The 25769-nt window shown below is 41.0% G+C and overlaps 2 protein-coding genes across 4 annotated transcripts in view; one reads left to right on the forward strand and one right to left on the reverse strand.

The window, feature by feature from the left end:
- Positions 1-692: 692 nt before the first annotated feature.
- Positions 693-5107, forward strand: LOC130183695 (histone-lysine N-methyltransferase PRDM9-like). The gene is made up of 2 exons (XM_056399335.1): positions 693-1099; positions 2088-5107. Exons 1-2 carry the CDS (start codon positions 901-903, stop codon positions 2753-2755), a joined length of 867 nt encoding a protein of 288 aa, XP_056255310.1. The 5' UTR covers positions 693-900; the 3' UTR covers positions 2756-5107.
- Positions 5108-6506: 1399 nt separating this feature from the next.
- The window catches only part of LOC130183690 (semaphorin-6D-like), a 178404-nt gene continuing 159141 nt past the window's right edge, over positions 6507-25769 (reverse strand). For all 3 annotated transcript variants that reach the window (XM_056399328.1, XM_056399326.1, XM_056399327.1), the window contains 3 exons: positions 17844-18094; positions 16033-16164; positions 6507-15365 (listed from right to left, as the gene is read on the reverse strand). In XM_056399328.1, the coding sequence (XP_056255303.1) occupies positions 14025-15365; positions 16033-16164; positions 17844-18094 (1724 nt within the window). In that variant the 3' untranslated portion in view covers positions 6507-14024. The remainder of the gene's footprint in view (positions 15366-16032; positions 16165-17843; positions 18095-25769) is intronic.

Raw genomic sequence — 25769 nt, forward strand, 5'->3', positions numbered from 1 at the left:
ACAAAATGGTTGTCTTGGAGACATACTCTCTTGGACGGCACATCGTAATGATCTAATATGGACTGGTAGGGACATGTCCCTATAGTCCATATGCAAACCTACGCCCTTGGTTTACAAGAATGAAAAATGAAAATTTTTATAAAAGTGAACTAGACCAATTGAAACTAACATAATGTTTGGTTCTGGTATGAGTTGGTTCAGATAGTTAGAAGAGAGAGAGAGAGAGAGAGAGAGAGAGAGAGAGAGAGAGAGAGAGAGAGCATAAATGACAGTCTCAGTACACGCTTCATTTAATAATAAAGGCCTTTTATACCTGCACCTTCTTCATTTATTTAATTGCCATAGTGATGATCTACTATAAATTGTAGATATTAATTCAAAGACATAAGATGTAAAACAGAAAATATATTCATAAAAAATTATAATAATAATAATAATAATACATTTTATTTAAAGGCGCCTTTCTTGGCACTCAAGGACACCGTACACAGTTACACAAATTGATTTTAAAACACATTAAGAATTAATTAATTAATTAACAACAATAAAAATGAAATATAAAAATAAAAACAATACAAAAGTGACAGAGCAATTGGCATCAGATGGAAAAGGCAGTTTTAAACAGAACATAATAGCTAAATGATAATAAATAATGCAATACAATAACGAATGGGAACATGGGGCTTTAAATGTTATTTTTCGGCTCCACTAGGTGGCAGTAAATTCTCATATCTCACCCATAGATTATAAATAAAAAGTGTCAACCAAAGGCTACCGGTAAGATGCACACTGAGCATGCGTAGAGACATTAACCCGGAAGTGTAGCTTGTAAACAAACGACGCCTCGGAGGGCAGACTCCTGTGTTTTCTCTGCACTCCTCCGGTCTACACGCCGCCCCAATGTCTAAAATCGAGATGCTGAGGGTGCTGATAAACCAGCGGCTCACCGCGGCCGCAGAGGAGATCTTCGGGGTGTTTGGGAGGACCATAGCCGAGTACGAGGAGGAGATCTCCCGCTCCAAGCTGGAGATCGACCGCCAGCGCCGGCTGCTGGACCTCTCCAGGAAGCCGCAGATATCTCTGCAGGTCAGCAGCGCAGGTTGGTGAATGTTTTAGTACCTGGAAAGTAAACGACAGTCAAACCCTTTTACCGGACACCGAGCCGTTCGTTACCGCGGTTAAAGACTTCAACGAAGCTCTTCATCTGCACAGTGATAACAGTTGTTACTGTCTGTTCAAACACTGTGAACACACAAGCAAAAGTAATGAACTTCAATTATAATTTGATCTTCTTTCTAAAAAGTAATGGTTGAACAACAATTATCTACTTTTCCAACGTTTCACTTGCTTCTGTGCTGTTTTGTGGCTATTAATGATTACCCATAAACCACCTGTAAACTGTCTGTAATCACCTGTAAACCTGTAACCACCTGTGAACCACCTTTAACTATCTGTAAACCACTTTTAACCATCTGTTAACACCTGTAAGCAACCGTAAACTACCTTTAACTAGCTGTAACCACCTGTAAACCTCCTTTAACTAACCACCAGTAACTACCTTTAACCAACCATTAATCAACCGTAACCACCAATAACTACCTGTAGCCACATGTGAACCACCTTTAACTACCCGAACCATCCGTAAACTACCTGTAACCACCTTTAAACCCGTAAACCACCTGTAACCCCTTGTAAACCTCCTGTAATCACCAGTGACTATCTGTAGCAACCTGTAAACCACTTATGATTACCTGTTACCACCTGTTAACCGCCTGTAACTACCTGTAAACCACTGGTAACCAACGGTTAATCACCTTTAACTACATGTAACCACCTGTAAACTTCCTGTTACCATCACAAGCTCACAGGGCACAAAGGGTAGTCCTCCAGGAACCGCACTATCGTCGGGTAGATACAGACAATGTCAAATGACAGTCAGGATGTACACATGATCCAGCCAGATACTAGGTTTGACCTGGTGTTGTTCTTTAGAAAATTCTTTCTCTGTAAAAAAATTAATAAATAAATACATTTTAAAAATACAGTTTTTAAAACATGTTTTGACTCTCGTCGTGTCTGTTGTCCAGCCCTCTCTGAACAGCAGGAGTGGAGCTCCACTCTGGGCCTAAATGAAACAAAGTCTCCTCATATCAAAGAGGAGGAGGAGGACGAGCTGTGGCCGGCTCAGCAGGAGGACGAGCTTCAGGCGACGGAGCAGAACGACGTCAAGTTCGTGTTGTTCCGTAGCGGCGGTGCGAGAAACGAGCAGGATGACGACCACGTGACCCCCTCGCTCTCAAACTTCCGGAGCCAGGACCTGGAGGACTCAGAGCTTGACCCCCAGCCGGGGACCTCAGTCCAGCAGACCTGCTCTGAACTCGATGAGGACGCTCCTGAAACTTCAGATCTGGCTTCAGGTAACGGCCAGCTCGACTGTGTCGACCTGGAAGCTCCGCTGTCCGAGGTGGTGGACTCGTACATTTGCACCATTTGTGGCCGTGCGTTCGCTCAGCGAGGCCACTGGGCCAAACACGTGCAGGTTCACAGGAAAGTAGAGACCAAAGTCGACAAGTCGTACACGTGTGACATTTGCGGCAAGAGACTGACACGGTTTGACGGCTATCAGAAACACTTGAGGATCCACACGGGCGAGAAGCCGTACTGCTGCGATGAGTGCGGCCGCAGATTCAGCGATAACTCGAATTACAAACGGCACATTCGCACACACACAGGACAGAAAACACAGCAGAGCTGAGGCACAGCAGAGACACTAATATCTGACGGAGCACAGTAAAAGATGTCAAACCTCCGTTATAAGAAGTGGTAAAAAGCACAGCCAGGACATGTCAATGCTGACGTGGGTGCGTTTGAAAATGTTTCTTTTATTTGTCTCCATTTTTGTCCCCCTCTGCACACTAAGCTGCTGTTTCATCCCATGACAAGAAACATTTTAAAAAATCTCTCCCGAGGAGAAGCAATATCAGCACACCAGTCTTGTGTTGTAGAGTGGGCGGGGAAACACTAATTTATGATGATCAGGTTTTTCAGGAATAGAGGAATATCTGCTTTTACAGAGTCACCTCAGACTCTGACCCTTTATTTTCATGTGGATACATAATGCTTTGAGTTAATAACATATAACAGATGACTGCACTGCTATAAACTGGGACAAATTATGAATATTTGGGCGGCAGGGAGGTACAGTGGTTAGACTTGTCGCCTCACAGCAAGAAGGTTCTGGGTTCAAACAAGTACCTGTGGCGGTATCCTCCAGGTACTCCGGCTTCCTCCCTTAGTCCAAAGACGTGCAGGTTACTTGATGACTCTAAATCGCCTGTAGGTGTGAATGTGAGCATGAATGGTTGTTTGTCTGTCTGTCCAGGGTTTACCTCGCCCTCGCCCAATGTCAGGTCATCTACAAAACACAATGGAGAACATGTGAGTGAGCAGACTCATTTACAACAGAGCCCCGGGAAATTCAAAGACAGACACAGAAATGAAATGAAAATGAAACAATATAAACTTAAAAAAGCTGAATTAGATCAGTAGAGTGTCATCGGCCGTGTTCGTGTCAGCGAGCCAGATGCTTAAAACTCGGTGCAAGTTCTCGACTAAAGCACAAAGACTGAAATATGCAGATTCACTGTGATCACATGGTTCTTATATATAAATGTAAGAACCTGATTACCACTCTTTAACTGGATGTAGGCACTGAAACCTGACCCATACTGGATTTTGAAGGCCAGTAATGACATTAATATATAAAGAAAAATAAGATGGTATATCAGCCGTACTGAGCAGTATTGACATTTAAAAAAAAAAAAAAGGATTCTTCCATTAAACAAAAGAAGAGGACTCACAGAATTTTAAATAATTTTTCTTGCATCAACATTTCAATGTGGACAGATGAATGGAGGGAAACTTTGGACATGTGAGTGGATTTTTCATATTTATCCTCATTAATGTGAACATGGACCTGGACAAGACAAGAAGAGACACATACAGTATTTTTATATCTTAAATATATTCTAACAGACATTTATGCATTGGAAGAAACGGTGTTGCAGTTTTTTAGATGCATCAAACATATCTGATGTTGACACAGGAGCAGTTTGCTGTCACTGTAGATTCACCAGTGTTTGACTTGTGACCAATACATTTTTAATTTTTTTGTTACTGGTCGCGAGGCGGTGCAGAGGTCTGTAGCACAAATATCATGGTTTTGATTAAATCAGAACAACATGGAAACATAAAAGTCTGGAGTTTGTATTCGGGATGTCAGGAACATTTGAAAACCAGTTCAGGATGTCAACTCAAATAAACCTGGCTTCCCAAGCAGTCAACAGTCAATCAGTGTTGCTTTAACAAGACTGTACGACAATTTACTTAAGTAATAAATGCACATGATAAAAAACATATTTTCATGTTTAAACTGTTTTATTTTACCATGATTAAAAAATAAAAGGTTCCATTAGACCAATGACATTTCACCCGAGGAAACAGTTTCGATTTTGTTTCTACTGCTGTCGATGTGCCTGTCCACAAAATATATCATCACTGTTTGCAAAAGCCAAAGTCATCTGTGATACCCGGAGTGTCCGTAAGTGACAATCTTATTGCACAATTATTTCCATATTTTATTAAATCTGCCAATTATTGTGTCAGTTGATTAATTGTTAATTTATTCAGTTTAATTTGTAGCCCCAGCCTACAAATCATACCCTTCGGATGTAAGAGAACATGCTAGTTTGGTCAGAGACCCAGCAAAACAAAAATCATCATTATTTTTATATTTCTTCTAATGAGATTAGGATTTTGACATTTTAACTGTAAACTGTTGTTTATATTTTTTGTTATTTAAAAATGTATTATAAGAAATGTAAACAACACAACTGCAGAACTTATCAAAATTGAATTTGAATGACATCTGAACACTTTTCTACCTCAGGGTTGAAATGCCCACTCTATGACAATCCTAAACGCACATAAGATCAGGATCTTAATATAATTTTGTAAAATGTTTGTGTCTCTGAATATGAAAACGACACAGGTAAACATGTTTGGAATAATGTGTGAAATTAAAAAGTTTCTATTTGTGTTTCTTCTATTCTGGGGACATTGATGCTGTCACATTGTCTGTAAAAGGGAAATCTATGAACACTGATTAAGTGCAGTGAACTTACTGACCTGCTTCTTTCGCACCAGCAGATGGCAGCACAACACTTTATTTAAAAACAGCTTCTTTGTAAACCCACATGAGATGAGGGGGTTCAAATTCCACAATATAGTTTAATATATTTTCTTTCAGTATCTTATTAAGTCATTTAGATTTTTATAAAACACTGCAGGTTCTCTTTATAAAAAATAAACAGGTGTGCAGCAGCTCTGCAGAGAAACAATTACAGAATTACAGTTGATAAAGAAACCATGATATATTGTGTAGTGTACTGTGTATTGTGTACTATACCTGGAACTTCCTCAAGGTTCTCTTCTGGGGCCCTGAGCCCAGTAACAACTCAAGGACTCCTGTAACTCATTCTAAAACTCATGAAACCCCAGGACCCTTGAGCTCTCCTTCAAAAGTCCTTTTCCTAGAACATGTTCAGGAGACCCCAAACCATTAGAGGACCTGTTGATAGCCTTTAGGAACTTCTGGCGGGACACCCTACAGGGTTTCCTGAAATACCTTCAAATTTCCCATCACTATAAGGGGTTCTGAGAAAACCCCTTATTGAGAACTTAGTCCCTCTCAAGACCCCTGAAAACTAGGGCATTCAAACACATTTAGGGAACCACAGAACTTTCTCAAGGACATTTGAATACCCTTCAATTACTACTTGTCCCCTGAAATTTATTCAGATGTAAATGGGAAATGGACTTGCACTTATATAGTGCTTTTCTAGTTTTACTGACCACTGAAAGCGCTTTACAATACTTGCCACATTCACCCATTTGCTCACACATTCAAACATCAGAGTCACACACTGATGAAACAGCCATTATGGGCAAAGTGGGGTTCAGTATGTTGCTCAACGACACTCTGACACACCGACTGGAGGAGCCAGGATCGAACTACCAACCTTCTAATTAGTGGACAACCTGCTCTACCTGCTGAGCCAAAGCTGTCCCAGATACCCTTGGGACACCTATAAACCACTAAAACCATTTCAAGCACTCACAAACCCACCCAAAGACCAACTGAACTGGCAATAGATTTTTGTTAAGGAATAAAGGACTCATGTAACCCATGGGCACCCTAGAACTACCTCAAGACCTTTGGTTCCCTATTAAAATCTCCCTAAATTTCTTCACGATCCTGTTGACTCCTTGAAGGCCCAACATCTGCTGGAGCACTGCCAAGGACTATGGACTCCTGAAACATCCTCAGGAACTTCTGGAGCTGCGTGAGTATGACTCTGTTTATACTTTGTCTTTTGCAACTCTGTTTCCTGTTTATCACTCATAAATTCAGAAATTCACAGAAATAAGACCTGCCCCACTCTGAGTAATATTCCACAGTAGCCTTTATTTACACCATCATCCACATTGTTAATTAATAGCAGTAAGGTAAACATAATATCTTTTGACATTATTACATTGTCATTCTGGTGTGGCCCAGCGGGTGGCGCTGTGAGTCTATCAGTGATGACAGCGTCTCTGTTCCCCCTCACAGAGAGCACGTTTAGAGGATGGGAACTGAGAACCACGAAATTAATAAACAAATTTATTTTCAAGGTTACAAGTGCATCCTCATACAAAAACCCTTTAATAAAATGATCTGTAGTGTTTATTTTCTGCAGCGTCCCAATAGTAGCACCCAGTGAAAACATTCCTAAAGGACCATTGACGAGTTAGTCAGATCATAGATGAGCAGCCTCTTCTTTTAATTAAGTTTCAAAACCCTTTCAACAGTTTTTATTCATTTCAGATGGAGATTCCTGTTCCTCATTTTGTCTGTGTTGTGTCTATGAATGCAGACCTCTTCGTGTTCTCTTTCAAAATCTGATTTCTGTTCTTTACTGGACCAGACCACACATGGATTTCAGTGTGAAAGCATTTATAAAAGATGACCTCTTCTCTGTGTACAGTGGAGTGAAAAATACTGAGCTGATACTTCTTTTGTACCCTCAACTCATTGTAGCTTCTGGGAAACGAGACTGGCTGTCTATATCTTCAGGCTGTTCAGTGTGAAGGTAATAATACTGCTGAAAGGCCAATTTAAAGGACCATACAGGTATGTGTTCATTGTTTTGTTTTTAGAGCCAGTTAGCCACAAGTTGCCTTGTCTTTATAATGCCACAGACCATTTTCTTGGATTGGGTATCGGTGCTTGAGTTTCTGCATTGATACCAAAGTGATACTTGGAAATATAAGAACCTTTTTTCCCCACAAAACACTTGTTTTCATACATTGAAAGAAGCCAAATGTTAAAGGAGCTATTTGTAAGTTTTGCTGCTGAACATGGTGTCTTGCCGCGAGTGGGTGGTAGTGATTGTTTCTTGACAAGAGCTTCAGCCATCGTTGCATTTACAAGACAAGAGGTTCTAATACGTCCTCTGAGCAGCATTACTTCTTCATGTCAGACTGGGGGCTACAGTGTGTTACCATAAGAAAGTCACGGGATGGGCCGGGGCTAGCAAGTTAGCATGCTAACTTCAGTAGAGGAAAAGACGTGATAGAAACAAGAGTTAACACTGGAGTTGCTTTCAGCCTCCGGAGACAGCTGGTGGTGAGTAAATGAATGAAGATTGATGTCAAACTCACAATGTTTCTAATGCTAACATGGAAAATGCAGCAATAGCCAAACTTACAAATAGCTCCTTTAAATTTAGAAATTCAAAAATTACAGATTTGAGGAGACAATCGATGCCAATTTGTTCTGTGACAGTTTTACGTTAATTAATTATTTTTAAACAAAATTATCTAAATAAGGGCTGCAACCAATGATTGTTTTCATTTTCCATTAATCTGTTTGTTGTTTTTTTTTCCTCATTTTTTCATTTAGCCAGTGAAAAATGCCCATCACAGTTTCCAACATGGCATTCAAATCCTTTTTTTGTCTGAAAAACAAAGATATTCAGTTTACAGTATTTAGTTGTTTTTTGCTAAAAAATGACTCAGATGATTAACCAATTATCAAAATTGCTTACAGTTAATATTCTGTCAGAAGACCATTTAATGACTTGACTCATAGTTTCAGTACTAATCTCAGTTTAAGCTCCAATTGCTGGCTTTTTCCTCAGCTTTCAACCACATCTCACAGCCAGAAGGAAAGCCAAATTCTTCCTTCCTTCCTTCCTTCCTTCCTTCCTTCCTTCCTTCATTCTGCACAGACAGTACACTTTGTAAGTTATATTTATCACTTGTCCTTTTGGGTGATGCAGTTTAAGAGAAAAGACCGAAAACTCATCATGTTGGTGTTGCTGCGAAGACTGCCCAACAGAAACTATTTAATTTTCTTTAACCAATCAATTTACCCTGAAATCCATGTATATTAATGTTTGTCTCCTAGATTTAAAAATCCAGCAGCATATTTCACCAGCTGACTGTGACGTCTCAGAAATCAGAGGGTTCTTGAATGCACCAACAAAGACAAGATGGTTATTGCTTGGAACTGCATAACCACACACAGACATGTAAGTTCTATCTCAGAGTCTCTGCATGTTGATTTCCATAGAGAAGAATGGAAGGAAATGAATCTACAAAGTGCTTGGTTTGAAGCATTGGTCAGAAGTAATGCTAAGTATTTGCAATCTGTATTAAATGGGGTACATGTTTCGAAACCAGCAGTACACCGGTTTAAAGTGCACAAGAAGACCAGACTCAGAACCTCTTCTGTGGCACAGAACTGACCTTCACATTGTAATCCAACCTTTTAAAAATGTTATTTCTTCCTCTGTAGAAACTATCAGATCTGCCACCAAGAGTTGAGGATCAGATTCACTGTTCTCATGTGAACACAGCCCGTTAATTTAGACTTTGATTCATGCAGGCAGCTTCTACCCAGTGACCAGAACAACACTAATCTCTGATAACTATCAAACACTTGCAGTCAGCTGAGAGATCCGGGTCGAGGATGAAAGAGGATGATGTAATCTCCTCAAACACCGACCGTGTCACAAATTTCCCCTTTACATGAAGTATAAATCAATATGAAACTGCTGCTTTGTCGCCTTTTTATTAAATCTGAACAAAGAGATCCCTCAGTCTAGTTTGGAAACGCGACTTTTACAGCACGACTCTTTCAGCGGGTGCTTTACATCCCAGATTTTACTTTCTCTCACTCGACCATTTGGAGCTGACGAAGTTAAAGTTGCATCATTTGGTGCAGAGCCTGCTCACCCTGCCCACAGCAGACGGGGATACTTCACTAACACTCTGCTGCAACATCACCGCAGCTTCGTTATTGCTTAATCTGTGCCGGGAGTGTGTGTCCAGCACAGCTGAGCGAGTCAGATAAAACTAAAACCGGCTGCTGGATGTTTATCTGGTTCACCGGCAGCTGGGAACCAAACTCACTCAAAAGCTGGCTGAAAAAAAGTTTGTTTAGTAACAGACATCAAATGCCTCATCACCTGCGAGTCACTTTTCTGTTTTAATACTTCAGAAGGCTTCAGTTCCCCTCTGGATTTCATGGAGTCACTGATCATACTGCTGTGTTGCATGTTATAGTCTGTAATTAAAGAAACTCTTCAGAGTGGAAGTTCAGCCTCGACTTCGAAACAGCTTTTACAGAGAAATACTCATTGTCTACTTTCTAACTTTTCCAGGACTTTCAACCACAATTCAGCAGATGGAGATCGGAGTCAATGGTTATGATCCACCCACGTAGTATAATCACCTGTTATTCCCTGCCCCAGGTTCAGTATTGCAGGCTACTATTTAGGGGATGACAACTGAGCAAACTCCATTCGCGGAGGAAGACCATGAGGAAGAAAGCCTTGGAAAAAGCTTAAGTGGACCTCATCATTCAGACAGGCTGTAGTGTCCAAAAATAAAGGTTGAGGGACAGTTAACAATTTGAACTTGCAAAACAGTTGAGCTACTTGTGTCTTACTTTTTGACTGAAAAGAAGGATTTTCTGTGGAGGTTGTAACAACTCAGTTTCCACGATTTAGACATGTTAAGCATCATGCAAAAACAAAGGCTTGAATTAAATAATTCAATGCATTGTGCAGTCATGTTACAACATGCACAAAAAATGATATTTTTCGCTGAAATGTCCCAGACCATAACTGTATGCTATCAACTAATCCTTTCAGCTCTACTTGAGTGTTGCAGTTTTTTTTTGTTAGTGTTATTCTTCTTCAACAGTTTTGCCCCTGTAGACCTAAAACCCTATTATGGGTATGTGCAGCCACCTGCAGGGACTTTATCTCAAAACTCCTCCAGTCGATGCATCAAGGAAGTTTGAACACAGTTTGAGTACATATATATATATATATATATATGTAAATGCTTAAATTTATAATGTCCATGTTTGCCTATTGTTTGTGTTCTGGTTTTGATTGATTTTATAATGATATATTTAATTAATAATTTTAATTTTTTTTTACAGGATTTTATAAAGTGTCAAATATCGGCGTCTCCCTGAACGCACCACTCAGCTGCTTTACACGACAATAACACAGTTTCAGCAGTAAAAGAAAAGGTGAGTACTTTTCCTTTCTGTTACGACTCAGTCACTGAGGATTGTTTTCGTGGCTTTAAACTGTTCCACTGTTTCTTCCTGACATGTGACACAGTTCAGGTGCTACCTGAGCATATACTGACATTAACACTTACTGATCTCTAAAATCTGGGAGTAATCAGCTCTTGGAACATGGTCTACAGTAATATAATGTCATGTACGCAGATAACGGGTTAAAACGTGCAGAACCACCGGGGTGCGTCTTTAAAAATTATTCTTGGCCGAGAGTTTTCCAAAAAGTTTCAAACCTGCATGGCAACATGTTGAGGCAACACGGACGGTCAACTCTGTCAGCTGTTTGAATTCACCATCAGTGCTTTAGTTCCATGCAGCTCAGTATTTTATTTACAGGGATTATGTCCCAAAAAGTCACCAACTTTTATTGCTGTTGCAGGCAGTGTTGCTCGTTTCCGTTGCCTCGAAATGTTGCCTTATGCATTATACTGTTACCATTTGACCAGAGCCCAAACATAGGAAACAGCCACAGAATGAAAAAGTGTTCCAGACCACTGATAAACACTGCGAGGTAAAAGTAAAACAGGAAACGGCAGATTCTCCTCACAGTCAGTATTTTTAGACCATCTGTGATGAAACACTCCCACAGACTGTAGTCAGCAGCAGACTGGGGTTCAACCAGAGAGTCTGTCAAAGTGAATGAAAACATTCACAGAAATACTCCTGTATGTTCTTACTCTCCTCTGGCGGCATCTATATATGCAGATAGCTCGGGTTTTATTTGTCCACTGGATTTTCAGAGACAGTAGCCACGTTTCCATCGCAGTTTTGTGTGATTTTTTTTTTTTGAAAAGTCAACAAAACACGATTACAAATGTTCTGTGTTTCCATTGAGTGATGTTATGTGAACAAAGCTGGGTTTTTCTTGTCTCACAATATCATTCCAATTAAACGCGACGATGGATTTCCAGCATCTGCGAATTGTTGGGACGATTGCATCCATGGCAGTAGCTGTTTAATTGAAGGTAATGAGGGCATCTGGTGCACGTGATGACAGAAAGTCAAATCTCTTTATCTGGCAGCGGCCATGTACCAGGGATTTTTGAGAGATGACAGTCTTTGGATGCCATGTGTCAACTCATGTCATGTGCTTTAAATGCGGAAAAAGTATTTCCATTACACTTGCAAAATATTGTTTGTCGAGTAGTCTGAAAAACCACCTGTGAGCTTAGAATTGGAATTGTTTTTTTTTTTTTTGTTCAAAATTCACGTGTTTCCATGACTTTTTAGGTTGAAACTTCAAATTGCGTTATGCAAGTTAATGGAAAAGCGGATCCTCCCCTGAATCTGAGACACAAAAGTCTCAAAACCTGATCCGGTGAAACCAAAACTATCTGCTCAGCTAGATGCTACCCGAGCAGTGGTTCCAAAAATGGTTTTCAACCACGTCATTAACTGGTCTTTTTAGCCATAGGTATTGTCCGTTGGTCCAGATTGAAATGTCTCGACTAGGGCTGCAAGAAATTCTTATTTTCATTACTAATTAATCTGCCAGTGATTTCCTCAATTAATCAATCAGTTTTTCGGTTTATTGTTATTCTTTTCTTTCTGACACATTTAGTAACACAATATAAAATTGTGATAAAAGAAATTATTTAATTTTGCAAAATCTCCAGTAAAATGAATGACCCTTGACCGACCCTTGTACCCACTGTTGAAACCACTGTAACAGAGGTAAGTGTGAGTCTTGTTGTAATTTGAGTGATCTTAAAAGTGACATTGAAAAAGAAAAAAAAAAAAAAAAAAAGACCAGATTTTATTACACTTTTCATTCTGTGAGCTGTTGTTTCAGTTAGGGCAGGTACAACTGTTGTACCACTCAAAACTACGGAGCTCAGCAGGTAACGAGAGAGATTTTTTTTTTTTATAAACAATTCCGTCAAATAACTTAATCAATACCCTGCAGAGCTCTTGCATTTCATACAGTTTGATTTTATCTTTCGCATCCTTTTAAACATCGACATGTATCGATCCTGCAGATGTCAGCCAGTTCATAAAATTCAGCACTTGAGGTTGTGGAGGGGGCAAATTAAGTCATTTGCGGGGAATTATTAATTCAAGAGAATCAATTAAGTCATTTGAACATACAAATGACTGAATTGAAGCCGTATTAAGAGCAATGAGTGCATGAATGAGTCATTTGAGGAAATAATTCATCAGATATTTCCCCCTCAATCACCTATTGGGCTCCATTAATGCTGTGTTTGTTTTTCAGATACCAATATGGTATAAAAAAGGACATTCATCTGGTATGTATGTACTGTCAGGGTGGAAAGAGATCGCTGCTCTGATCTGAATCACTGTGGCTGATCTGATATTTAGCTCATGAAGCATTACTCTTTTTCTCATCACGTGCTGCTGATGTGTCGGTATACAAAAATCTCCATCTCTCCAACGTCCCGTCAACTTTAAGTCTCAGTCGTGAAAACAAAAACCTCGTTGCAGTTTTGTTTCCTCCTTTTGAACTCAGTTTTTTCACAGAAAAGTTGAGTAAAACCCTCCTTTTAATTTCAATTTTCCAGACCACATTCAGAGGGACAAACAGACTTCAGAGGCAAAGAAAGGAATTACCCCCTGGGCTTTTTTTTTTTTTTTAAATATGATTTTTGTTTGATTTCTCCTGTGGAAAGAAATGCTATTGTTTGATTCCTATTCCTGGAGAGATGTCCCAGCGGTCCCAGATTCAGTTCACGTCAGGTCTGCAGCAGTCCGATTCCCTGCTTTTATGAATCTTTGCAAATGAAATCTGGGCCCTGTGCCAAAGTGCAACAACCGGGGACATTAGATCAAAGCACTCATAAGAAAACTGCATTAATCAAGAATTTTTCAGGCCACCTCGAGCCTTGGGGACCCCTTCTGAATCATTAACATCTCTCGGCCTGCTTTTGGAATGTTTCTCAGACACGTCTGAGTCGGGTTTGATCTGCAGTCTGTGGTGAGGGGAAAGTCGCCACGAGCGGCCCTGACCGCCCGAAGAAATGAGTCAGAGATCCTGTTTATTTGTTGATCCTCGGAGTGTCAGTCCGTGCGGCTCCGTTCAGGGCTGCGCTCTGCGAGCGGAGCAGCTACAATGCAGCGGTCGTGACTCAGGGGGTGGGGGGGCGGCATCCTCTCAGCGGCGGCGGGAAAATAACCACAACTGAAGGGTCATAATGAGGAGTGATGGGGACAAAAAGCTCTGAGGTCTCTTCCGTGTCTTTCTGTCCCATCAATGCTCTCATTTTGTCATTTCTCACAGGCCCTGCAGACATATCGGGGTGCTTCACTCAGTGAGGACTGCAGCAGCCACGGTGCAGTGGCGTCACCTCCTCCCATTGTCTCAGTAGTTGTACTTTCCTGCCTCTGCTACCGGTGATGTTGCTGTGTTTGGCAGGAACAAGGGTTTGGGCGGGACTTGGGGTTTGAGCGAAGCTGTTCTCCGGACGATTGCCGCCCGCTGCACATGTGGCCCTTCGCTGTAACTGTGCTGCCGTGTCAGGCAGGCACTGGCGATCGACGGCCGCTGACTCTCACCGTTGGTACTGGCGTTTGCATTAGCTTCCCCGTTCGCACCTGGGGGTCCGTTGCTGCTGCTGTTGGTGTTCATCCTGGCTAGAAAGTGTGCATGCTGAGGCCCCCGTTGGTTGAAGCTGTGATGGCGAGGCACGGCACCACCCCCGCTGCCCATCTTTATTAGGGAGTGGCGCTGGGAGTGGTGGCGTGTCACAGAGACGCCGCTTCCTCCGGGTCTCTCTGGAATCACCTGCTGCTGGAGCGGAGTCGAGGAGGAGGAAGAGGAGGAGGAAGGGATGGAGGTGGAGGAGGTGGGATTGTTGGAGGATGAGGAGGAGGAAGAAGAGGAGGTGGCGAAGGATGAGGTGGAGCTTTGAGGAGGTGGGTCCAGACGTTTGGGGAGGCCGTCCCTCGGCAGCGTGGAGGTGCTGTAGTACGAAGCCGATTCAGTCTCGGGGATTTGCTGCTGGTGATGGTGACCACCCCCGCCGGCGCCGCCACTGCTGCTGCTGTTGTTGTTGTGGTGGTTGCTGTGGTGATGGCTGTGGTTGTAGTGGTGGGTGCGCGTCTGGCTGTGGTGGCTGTGATGATGATGGTGATGATGATGATGCCCTCCAGAGGCGGACGAGGATGGCCCGGGAAACAGTGCAGACGAGGAGGTGGAAGTGAGAACCTTGATGCCTCCAGTTCCCGACGCGCTGACCTCGTGGATGTGTTTGAGCAGCTCGTCCAGCGCCGACACATCCACCACCGTTTGGGGGAGAGACTGCTGGGAGTGGTGATGATGGGGTACTCCCCCGCCTCCTGCGCCTCCACCTACTGCTGCTGCTGCTCGCTCGTCATTCGAGATCTTCCTCTCCTCGGGGAGGTGCAGCGAAGTCGAAGAAGCCCCCGCTCCATGGGCCGCTCCGTTGCTCAGACTGTTGCCCTGGTGATGAGAGTAGGGAAACACCTGCTGGGTCAAAGAGTTCCCAACGACGGCCATGAAACCCAGACTGGATCCAGAGCAGCTGGGCCCAGATTTCGGGTTGCTGTCCTTGGCATTGTTGCAGTTCTGGTTCTTCTCGTATTGATGGTGTCGCAGGGCCTTCATGTTCTTGATGGGCAATTCCGGGGTGGAGTCAGGTGTGGGCAGGCCGGACAGCTCTCCATCACCCTGTGACAGGGACTAAACAGAGGTTAGACCCATGGTTATCTCCTAATGTACAAACAGGGAAACACAACAAACCCTCACATGCAAGATGTTGGTACTAATTAAGCAGGATACATGGATACATTTTCTGTCACTCAATATTACTGACTAATCATTTCAGTAATTAACAGAACAGATAAATAAACTATTTTACTTTCATTGTCAGACCAGATATTCCTTTCACAGTGTTGCCTTGAGTAGGTCAGACTATTGGCTGGCTAGCTAATTGCTAGCTACAGCCTTCAAACTAAACTCCTCCTCAGTCTGTATCGACTATCAAGGAACAGTTCAACATTAATTCATTTTCTTCCTGAGTTAATGCTTATGTGGTTAGTTTTAGCTTAGCACAAAGACTGAAAGCAGTGGGAAACACCAAGCCCGGCTCTGTCCAAAGTTCAAAGATACACGCACTACATGCAGGTTCCCCTTGCTTTCGGTCTTTATGCTAAGCTAGGCTAACCATGTCCAGAGTCCTTAACACAGAGATGATGTCTTCATCTTCTTATCTCTCAGAAAGAAAGACAAGAAGAGAAATTATTTAGTCTCTGATATAGAAACATATTGATTTTTTATACAGGGTAAAATATTAACAGTATTTGATCATGACACAAACCAGGCTGCCCACCACGATCAGCTGTCATACCTGGGAGAGGCTGAGGTCAGGGTCTCCCAGCGGCAGGCCCTGATGTCCGGGGGTGTGGAGATGAGGCTCGGCTCTGCCGTTGGGGATAAAGGAGCTGTACATCTTTGGAGTGGACACGTCCAGTTTGTCTTCCTGGAGTAGGACAAGAGAAGAAGAGGAATCAGAGAGCTGATGATATACTCAGGATGGAAGAGAAGGAGTAAATACAGGACAAATGATTTGTTATTGTCTTTTCTTAAAAGAACTAAATGAACTGAGAAGTGAGGAAAGACATCTTCACTGATTTCAGTTATCATGTTCCACACAGTGCAATGAGGGACTCATACAAATATACATTTCAGCGGAAAGGTCAGGGGTCAACAGGAAGCTCAGAGATTCAGTTTCCTACTCAAGGACACTTGGAGTTCATAATGAAACAGTGAATTGTGATGACTGAATAAAAGGCTGAAGTGAAGCTATTACCTTATTATGTCTCCACCTGGGGTGAGGAGGAGGGGTGAGGATGAATATTAACACTGCTGCTCAAAATTCAGCTGATTATGTCACTGCCTCTCGGTAGTAAAAGCTGCTAAACCTGCTGCAACTGTGTGTAAAACAGATGCTACATGTTTGTTTTCTTACTGTGGAATGTGCAGCTTCATTTAATGACACATAACAAGACGGCACACTGATCTTATCTTCTACCATCTTATCTGGAACAAGCTACACATTTTATATTCATAAAACAGGTTTATGAATCAGTAATCTATATAGTATAATATTAGTGGCAATTTTAGATCTTAAATAAAATTGCACTTAATAAAAAGAATGTGTTCCAAAAAAGTCATGTAAGAATTACTTAATAGTCACTATTTTTTTTCCATTATTTTATATATCATAAAAATCACATTTGAAAAGTTCATGTAACATTCAGTGCTGCCAATAAAGTAAAAAATGAAAAGTAAGAATGACCTTTATGAATATAAAAATATTTATTTCTCCTCATTTTGTAAATCGAAATGTAGAAATTATATAAGACTTGTTTAACTGCTGCCACATGCAAAAACAATGTGGGGCAGATGTTTCTTTGTTAATTTTTGTTGCTTTTGTGGCACAGTTGGAAAAAGTTTTGTTGCTCATACCAACAGTAGAACAATTGATGACTAACCGAAATGTCTTTGTTTGTTAGATAAACATCCTCTACACAGATCAATCACAAATATCATCACTGCTTTGAAATTGGAAGACACTGAAGTACATTTTATGTTTTTCTTCTATATCTATTCAAATATCATTTTATAGTAGCCTATTTATCTGTAGCTGCTGTTTCTTTATTATGTTTGCAGTCTTTTATCTGCTGATATTCCTGTTCTGCCCTGTTCAATAAAGAACACGCACATTATTATAACAGATGAAGGTCCTACTTTTACTTTCTATTCTCTTGATAATTTGTATTTTTGTGACTGTATTTTGTTTCCAACATTTGTTGAGTTTTATGTGCTGCTCTAATGGTACAATTTACCTTTATATCTGTTTATGTATCCAAAGTCATTTTAATAGGAAAGTAAATGAATTAAAGAACATTTAGGAACTGTTAGTCTACTGCAAACTGCAGGTGATTTGTAGGTAACAACCTGCAAAGAATGAATGCAAGATGAAGACATTTGTTCGCAAAGCTCGCAAATTGGTTGCTGAAAGATGTTTGTTGTGAATATCTATTCATTTTTAATTGTCTGTAAAAATAAAAAATATATATAAATTTAGTCCAGCCTGTATTTTCAGCCTCTCCATGAACCAATCAGAGACCAGTTTATCCACCGTCCCTGTCCCACCTTGGGCTGCCCGTCCAGCAGTCCGTTGAGCTTGGCGAGGGATCGCAGCGACAGAGCGTGGGGCAGCGATGCCTCGGGGTCTTTTCCCAGCCTTCTCGCCCGGTGAGCGGCGCTGCGGCTGCAGTAACACGACACCAGGAAGCCGGACAGGATTGCGCCCAGGAAGAAAGCCACTAGCACGCAGGCGATCAGGAGGGTGTAGTGGACGTTCGCCCCGGCACGCTGGTCCATCTCTGGAAGACGACGAACACCTGGAAGAAAAAGAAATAGGGTTATGTGATCACATAGGCCTACGTTTACATATTTGTCCTCAAGTGTCTTCCATCTCCACAGTTTGTTTTTCCTTTTTCATAAATCAGCAGTTTTCACTTTGTCATCATGTGGTATTAAGTGCAGATAGACGGTACAAAATCTTTTTTTTTTTTAATTTGCAATAAGGCTGCAATATATACATGTATATTTCACATCAATTGGAAAGTGGACTCAGACTTTTGGACCTTTGAAAACTCAAACTAGAATCATATCAGAGGTCACTTCCCAAAATATAATCAATGAAAAATGTCAATTAATATCTAATAAATAATGAATTAAATAATATATTGAGTATAATAACCTAAACCTATTAAACTATTCTAATACACATTAATAATGATTAGTTAAAAGAGAAAACATGGACATGAAATTTACTGATGGCAGTATCAGTCATATTTGTTGTTTGTCTTTAGCTTAAGGAAAGGAGAAGAAGGAGTGGAGGAAGAGAGAAGGAGGAAAAACAGGGAGACGAAGTGAGAGGAAGGTGAGGAGGAGGAAGAAGGGAAGGAAGAGACAGAGACGAGGATTGGACTTAATGAGAAAGAAGTGGTTCACAGGTGAGGAAACAGGATGATGGAGGAGAGAGGAAGGTGATGGGGAGGAGACGGAGGAGGTGAGATCTGAGAAGAGAGAGGAGGAGAAGAAAGGAAGGAGAAGAAACTATGATTGGATTTGAGAGAGAGAAGAGGAGGAAGGGGAGGCGTGGGGTGGCGGGCGGGGTGCTGACAAAAGGATGGAGGGATGAGAACAGGAGGAGGAGAAAGGAGGGATGGATGGAGGAGAGAAGAGATGAAAGAGAGTTTATTGTTTGGCAGCGTTCACCTCATCAGGTCCAGAAACAACATCAAAGCCTCTCAGATACAATGACTCATCATCAGTGCGTCCAACAGCAGCTCAACAATCACACACACACACACACACACACACACACACACACACACACACACACACACACACACACACACACACACAGCTCATGAAAAATGGGCAGATCAATACTGCTGCAATCAATAATTTGATACACAAATGCTGCTTGTGTGCATCCAGATTTTTGAAAATAAGAATTGGTTGCTGGTCTGAGGTGTAAAAGTCGCTCCACCTCTCTCTGGATTGAAACAGTTGAATGCACCCTGATGACTAAAAAACATTAAAGCAGTTCACATTAACATATGATTTTTTTCATATTAAATGTATTTTGCATAAATGCATACATTTATTTAATTCATGTTCGCAGATATATTAAGTACATTTTATGTACCTTTGTTGAAAATGTGACTTTATGCTAGTGTTTTATACATTGTAGATATGTTTTAATTCATATTTCATGTATTTCAGGATATATATTTTTATGTTTTATTCATCATACTTTTATGTATATATTTCAATACATGCATGTTTTTAAAAATACATTCATGCATTAACTATATATATTGTTGATACATTTTACATGTATTTTATATACAGTGCATATTTCATGTATTTCAGCATTTATTTTAATAATGTTTTACTTGTTATATTTTTATCTATGTATTGTAACATGTTTTTAAAAATATATATTTATGCATTATATCAATACATTGTGGTGTGATTTTAATATATATATACGTTAGAAAAAACATCTAAATAAAATAAAAATATGAAAAGTAAAACATTATTGAAAATAAGCTGACATACATTAAATATATACTGTAGATAAAACATTAATTCTATATACTGTACATATGTTTTTATGTAAAGTAATTTGTAAAATGTATTTCAGCTTATATTTTTAATAATATATTGTAGTATGTTTTTTTAAATATATATTTATGCATTAATTCTGTATGTTGTAGATGTTTTTAACATGTTTTTTAAATTATTTTTTAGATGTTTTCACTATATTTTGTGTGAATTTTCTGTGTGTTTTATGTATAATTTTACATTTATATATGTTTTTAATATATCGCATTTACTTGTTTGTAATTTCTAGTACATTACATTTATTTCAGTAAATATTTTCAATGTCTCATTTATGTAATGTATGTACATATCTATATTTTTGATACATTTTATGTTTTTATCCATTTAATTTATGTATACATGTAATTGAATACCTTTCATGTTTGCATATTTGCACTTAGGTTGCAGTTCCATAGCTGAAGTTGAAAATTCTTTTTGTATTAATTTTGTGCATCTTCCCATTAACTTACTGAAGCCAGAACCCTCTCCCCTGTAAGCCTTGATACTTCTTAATAAACAATAATTGTAAATGCACCAAAAATTGCATTGTCTCATTTTTTTACGGAAGAAACTTTTTTTTAATAATATACTCCATACTTTTCGTGTGAGCAAAAATCTTGGGGCTGTTAGAGAAACTGCTGCTGTACACTGTTCAAACTGCCTCAGTTGTACATAACTCCAACTCATCCAGTTGTTTTTAGTTCTGCGTTTGTATCATTTCTATTTGCTGAACTCACAGTTCTGTGTTTTTGTGCCAGCACCCGAATCCACAGTCAGTGCTGAGTCATCGCTGCAGCTCGTCCCTGTGATTGAACACTTTAACAGATGAAAACTGTGACTTTCAGGTCGCCGTTGTTTGTGTTAACCTCTGTTTTATCCTGCAGGCTTGATTGAGCACCACTGGAGCGTTTTTCATTACTGCTGTCCTGCTTCACATTCACAGCAACACACTCTGACCTGGCAGCCGCACAGACCCTAGACTGACAGGCTGATTTACCTGCTGACACTCACGCAGCATTTTACACATTGTCCAATACATTCTGAATGGTTTCAGACTGCTGACAGGTGGAGGGGAAATGTTCCCTAAGATTCTGGGAATGCAGCAGCTACTGTTGCTGCTTCTTTCAAACGTCCTTTTTTTTAACAGTATTACCCTTTAGATGTGAAAGATGTCACTCGTAGTGACGTACCCAAAGAAAACTGTTATGTCTCTGCAGCTCTACACACAACTTTTTATAGTACAGTAGTAGCAGCTGAAGAGCCAGATATTTCCCTGGTGGAGACCAAACAAAGAGCTAAAAGAGAGGTAATACTGGACTTAAGATTAATCAGGTTACACAAACACATGACTTATCATGTCGCTCTGGATGTGGATATAAGCAGCTGTGTGTGCAGCTGTTAGCTACAGGTACTTGGTATTTACAGCTTGTTCTGTTGGACCCCAGGGGGCAAAAATCAGTTAATACAGCCCAAAAAGTTTTTAAAAAATTACCAGACAAGTAAAGCTTAGCCAACTACAACTGAATGTCCGGTTTAATATATTGTCCAAATTTACCAAAAATATTATTTCAGCTTTGTAGATCATTTGAAAAAATACTGAAGTGGAATTGAGGTTGGATGGTGGGTTGTCAAGTTTCTTCTGGACATTTACACACTTTCCTTCAGCTGTGAAAACTGGTCACTACTTGAATCTGAACTACCTACTGTCAGCACCCATCTTTAAGCTTTAAGCAGTTGGGTTTTCGATGCTAAGGGATGAATATTTGGTAAGAAAATCACTTTAAGGACCTGGGGGCTCCCTGTTATTATTTCATAGTTCAGTTAAATTGCTCGGAAGGAGCGGCGTGTCCCGAAATCCTGATCAAAGGGCCAAAAATACCCCCAGAAACAAAAAGCTAATTTCATGCCCTGTGCTATTGGCTGTCCGGGGGTTTTATTCCCCGCTCGCTGCTGGTCCGGGACTCGAACTGGCAACCATCTCTAACCTCAAAGCCAGCGTCGCCTCGAGGCCTCTGAGGCTTCGCTTTGATACAAGACACTATGGAACAAATTTGTCTTTTATGCAAAATACTGTTGAAATAGAGCAAGCAGTCATTACACGTCCAGTCAGGATTAACTCTCTCTCTCTCTCTTTCTCTCTCTCTCACACACTCTCACTCACACACACACACACACACACACACACACACACACACACACACACACACACACACACACACACACACACACACACACACACACCCGTGTTTAACAGAGACAATTTCATGTTCGTTATTTCCACTCTTTCATCTCTGTCCTTCACTCTGACAGTTATAAATAGGATGATGGAGACACACAGAGAAAAATATTATGCTAATTACAGCCCGACATGGAAATGTTTCCTCCTCTGCCCTCTCTCTCTCTCTCTGTTTGTTTTCTTTCTCTCCTCTGTCAGTCTGAAAGTTTCTCTCTCTCTCTGTGAACTGTAAAAGTTTCTGGGATGGAGGATGAAATCTTCTGGGTGAAACCGTTTCTCACTTTTCTGTCACTGTTTTCTGTTTCCTGTCAGTCTAAAACTTACACTTCTTAAACTCCCTCTCTGCCTTTCCTTCAGTGCTTTCTCAACCTTCATCTTCCTCCTCTTTCATCTGTCAGCCTTACATGTCTTTGTACTTCCCTCCATCTCTCTGTCTCTCGTTCTCATTTTCCTCCTCTTCTCTCTTCTTTGTTTGATTAAACTGGAATCGATACAGGACTTCTTCCTGTCTGCAGAAATCTAATTAAATCAATCAAACTACTGAACCATTGTCACAGGATTCAGACAGAAGCCAAAAGATAGCTTCAGTGATGTCATACCGATCGATTTCCAAATGAATGGACGACATTATAAATGAATGGTTGAGGAATATTAAAGCTGCAGCTGGAAAGACGCAGCCTATTCAACACATCTGCCAAAATGAAACCTGCTCTCGTCGTTGTCTTGCTGTGACGTGAGTACCCAATTATTATAACCCTGAAACAAAACAGAGCGAAACGTCATCTAATGATGATGAAGGTCAAGCCATGCTTATCGAAAGCTCCACAACCTCCAGAAAGGACCTTGAGTGGAGAATGATTTGTCAAGATCAAGAATGAAGCTCAACTTTCACGCAAACAAGGATTTATGGTGCTCAAATGATGCAGACGAAAATCATGTGATATCATCCAAATCCACAAATCCAAACCAAACCCACTCCGACCCAGCCTTCACAGCTTTTCAAGTCTGTCTTGAATCATTGCTCATGTTCATACTGGACATTAAAAAGATCCTCTCCTGATGCACATTCAGTGTAAATTATGGGTCAAAAGTCCTCATTTTGTGCAAAAACATATCTGATCATTGATCAATCAGGTGATCAATTAGCTGTTATGACTGTCCCTAAATCTGGATGTCGAATGACAATCAATCTGTGAACTGTCATTGTCTGATGAGACACACCAGAGGACGCAGAATCCGGCTTCCCCAACCCAGCTCTGCTGAAAGGACCCAGGTCAGACTGATCCAGGTCCTTTCATCCTGACATCAGCGAACGATGGCGCTCAGTTACCGTGACTGAAGGCCGAACCCAAATGAGATGGTCTGGCCCATAGAGAATCTTCGCTTCACGTCACCAGTTGTACTTGCCTTTACCGTTGCCTTGCAAAGCTCAGCCACTGTTATCTTGACATTATGTAATTTTCTTTGGGTGGTAAGGCCCTTGGTTTTAACAGATGTACTGTTTAGCTGCCGAACTGAACTGAAACCCAACGCTTACATTTAAAAGTGTAATCCTCGGGCTCTCTGTCGGTGTTGTTTGCTTTCATTACTGCCGCGCAATAAATCTTGGGATAGGTTGGGCCATGAAGACTCCAACAGGTGGAGGAGGAGGAAAAGAAGGACGTACAGTATTTCTATGACACATTTGAAGGAACTCTGAAAATGTTACAGCCTAGTCGCGCCAGTGTGACACAATCGCTCTTAAGTGTGAAAAACACTTAAGGTTACACTTACGTGTCTGAAATGTGTAGAAGCTGGACCCCATAAAACTCCGGTGGTTTTAGACTGAACGGGCGACAGATGCTGTTGTTCTCTGTCATCACTGAGTGTGTTTCTGTTCAGCTGCTCAGACCATGCAGGTGTTACTTCCTGTTTCACTACACAGGGGATGTAGTAAAATTACTAAACCGAGGCCCACACCAAAATCACACGCAATCAAATCTCGACACACGTGTGTGTGTAACACGTTGTGTTCAGAGTGAACTGTGGCTTTAAGGCCGAGGCAGACGCTGACAACACTGAAGTCAAGCTCCAGAAACTTCGACCCTATTAGCATGCTCTCTCTCTCTCTCGCAAGCTCTCCACTGCTCTCTCGCCCACTCGTTCTCCACAGGATCCATTGGTATTCACATGAAACCAGACACCAGTGACAGAGTCTGTGTGAGCAGAGAGAGAGACGGAGCGGGCAATCGACGAGGAGGGCGAGAGAGAAAAGAAATAAGAGAAAGATGGAGGAGAGAGAGAGAGAGAAAAATTATATACATGGATTAAAAGAGAGAGAGAGTGAGAGAGAGAGTGTGGTGAGTGAAGAAAAAGGAGAGACCTTGTCAAGTTTGACTTTTTCGCTCTGCCACCAAAAATGCTGGTAACACACACTATCCCCGTCACTTTAAAGGTCAGACAACGCACACAGGTGTGTGTGTGTGTGTGTGTGTGTGTATTGAATGAGAATGAAGCCGTTTCTCTGCAGCAGGTGCTGCTCTTCACCTCCTCGCTACACTGTTGTTTTTTATATTTGGATTCAGTCTCCAGGTGCTCCTCACCTGTGTGTGCCTGCACTCCATCTCCCACAGATCGCCTGTCAATCAAACGGTGTGGGCGGGTCTCCCTCCTTCAGTTTGGTAGTTGGAGTTTCTGAATGTGGCGTTCTACTGTTTGTCTGCTATAACGGCCAACAGCTGACGTATGTTGTCGACACTGCTACACCACATGTTAAACCAGAAACATGGCAACAGGAAGCTAAAGAAATCTACACACAGTTGAGTTTTGGTGTTCTCCTTCTGACTGTGATGTGTGTGAGCCATGGTGTTTGGGATTAATGGAAATTGAGCCTCATTTTTCTTTTCTATCGCTCATACAAGAAGTTAACAGTTTGGACAGATGGACTCTTACTCTGAAGGTTTGATTATTCATATCATGTGAGGTTTTCTTTATCTAGTGAGCTCTTATTGCCGCCATTATCTGAATATATATGCACCGCAGTCTGAAAATGAATTTATGGTGTAGCGAATGCACGTCACAATAATAAAAAGTTTCATATATCATCTTCATTATGACTTCGCTCCAGGATAATTAGTAACGTGAGGGATGATTTGGTCACAGAGAAGTTACTATGAAAGATGCTCTCCTGACACCCACTGGTCTCCACACTGACAAGTATCTCAGTCTGTCGGTTCCAGTCCGCCGGTGTTTGCCCATATTAACATTTTCCAGCAGCTGAAGTCCACAGGAACGGTGGAAAGAGGGAAATCTTCCTTGCAGAAGCCTGTTAGTGCCACTGCAGCCACATATACTGTATGCCAAGTAAGTCAGACACAGTGTGAAAAATGTGTATCTGCACTCAAGGAGTGAATGTCAGCTAACTGACTTTAAATAAATTAACAGACAAAAGATCAACAGAGAACATCTGTTTTCACCTCTGGAGTGACGCCTTTTTCCAGACTTTGACTTCGGGAAATACAGATACACAATAATGTAACTGTGTTTTGTAAAACTGTTTCTTACAGTCCATCTCTGTAGGTTGTTTCACAGAGCGCTCGACATATCAAAGACGTGTCCACTACAGGCCGTGATGGCCAAGATTTATAAATTACCTAATTTTATCCATCACAGACATGAGC

This window comes from Seriola aureovittata, chromosome 16 (assembly GCF_021018895.1).
Source record: "Seriola aureovittata isolate HTS-2021-v1 ecotype China chromosome 16, ASM2101889v1, whole genome shotgun sequence".
Lineage (NCBI taxonomy): Eukaryota > Metazoa > Chordata > Actinopteri > Carangiformes > Carangidae > Seriola > Seriola aureovittata.

Bases quoted from the DNA above. Each gene is read 5' to 3' on its own strand.
- LOC130183695 (XM_056399335.1), top strand. From the start codon at position 901: ATGTCTAAAATCGAGATGCTGAGGGTGCTGATAAACCAGCGGCTCACC. The intron at 1,100-2,087 runs GTTGGTGAATGT...TCTGTTGTCCAG, and splicing joins TCTGCAGGTCAGCAGCGCAG to CCCTCTCTGAACAGCAGGAG.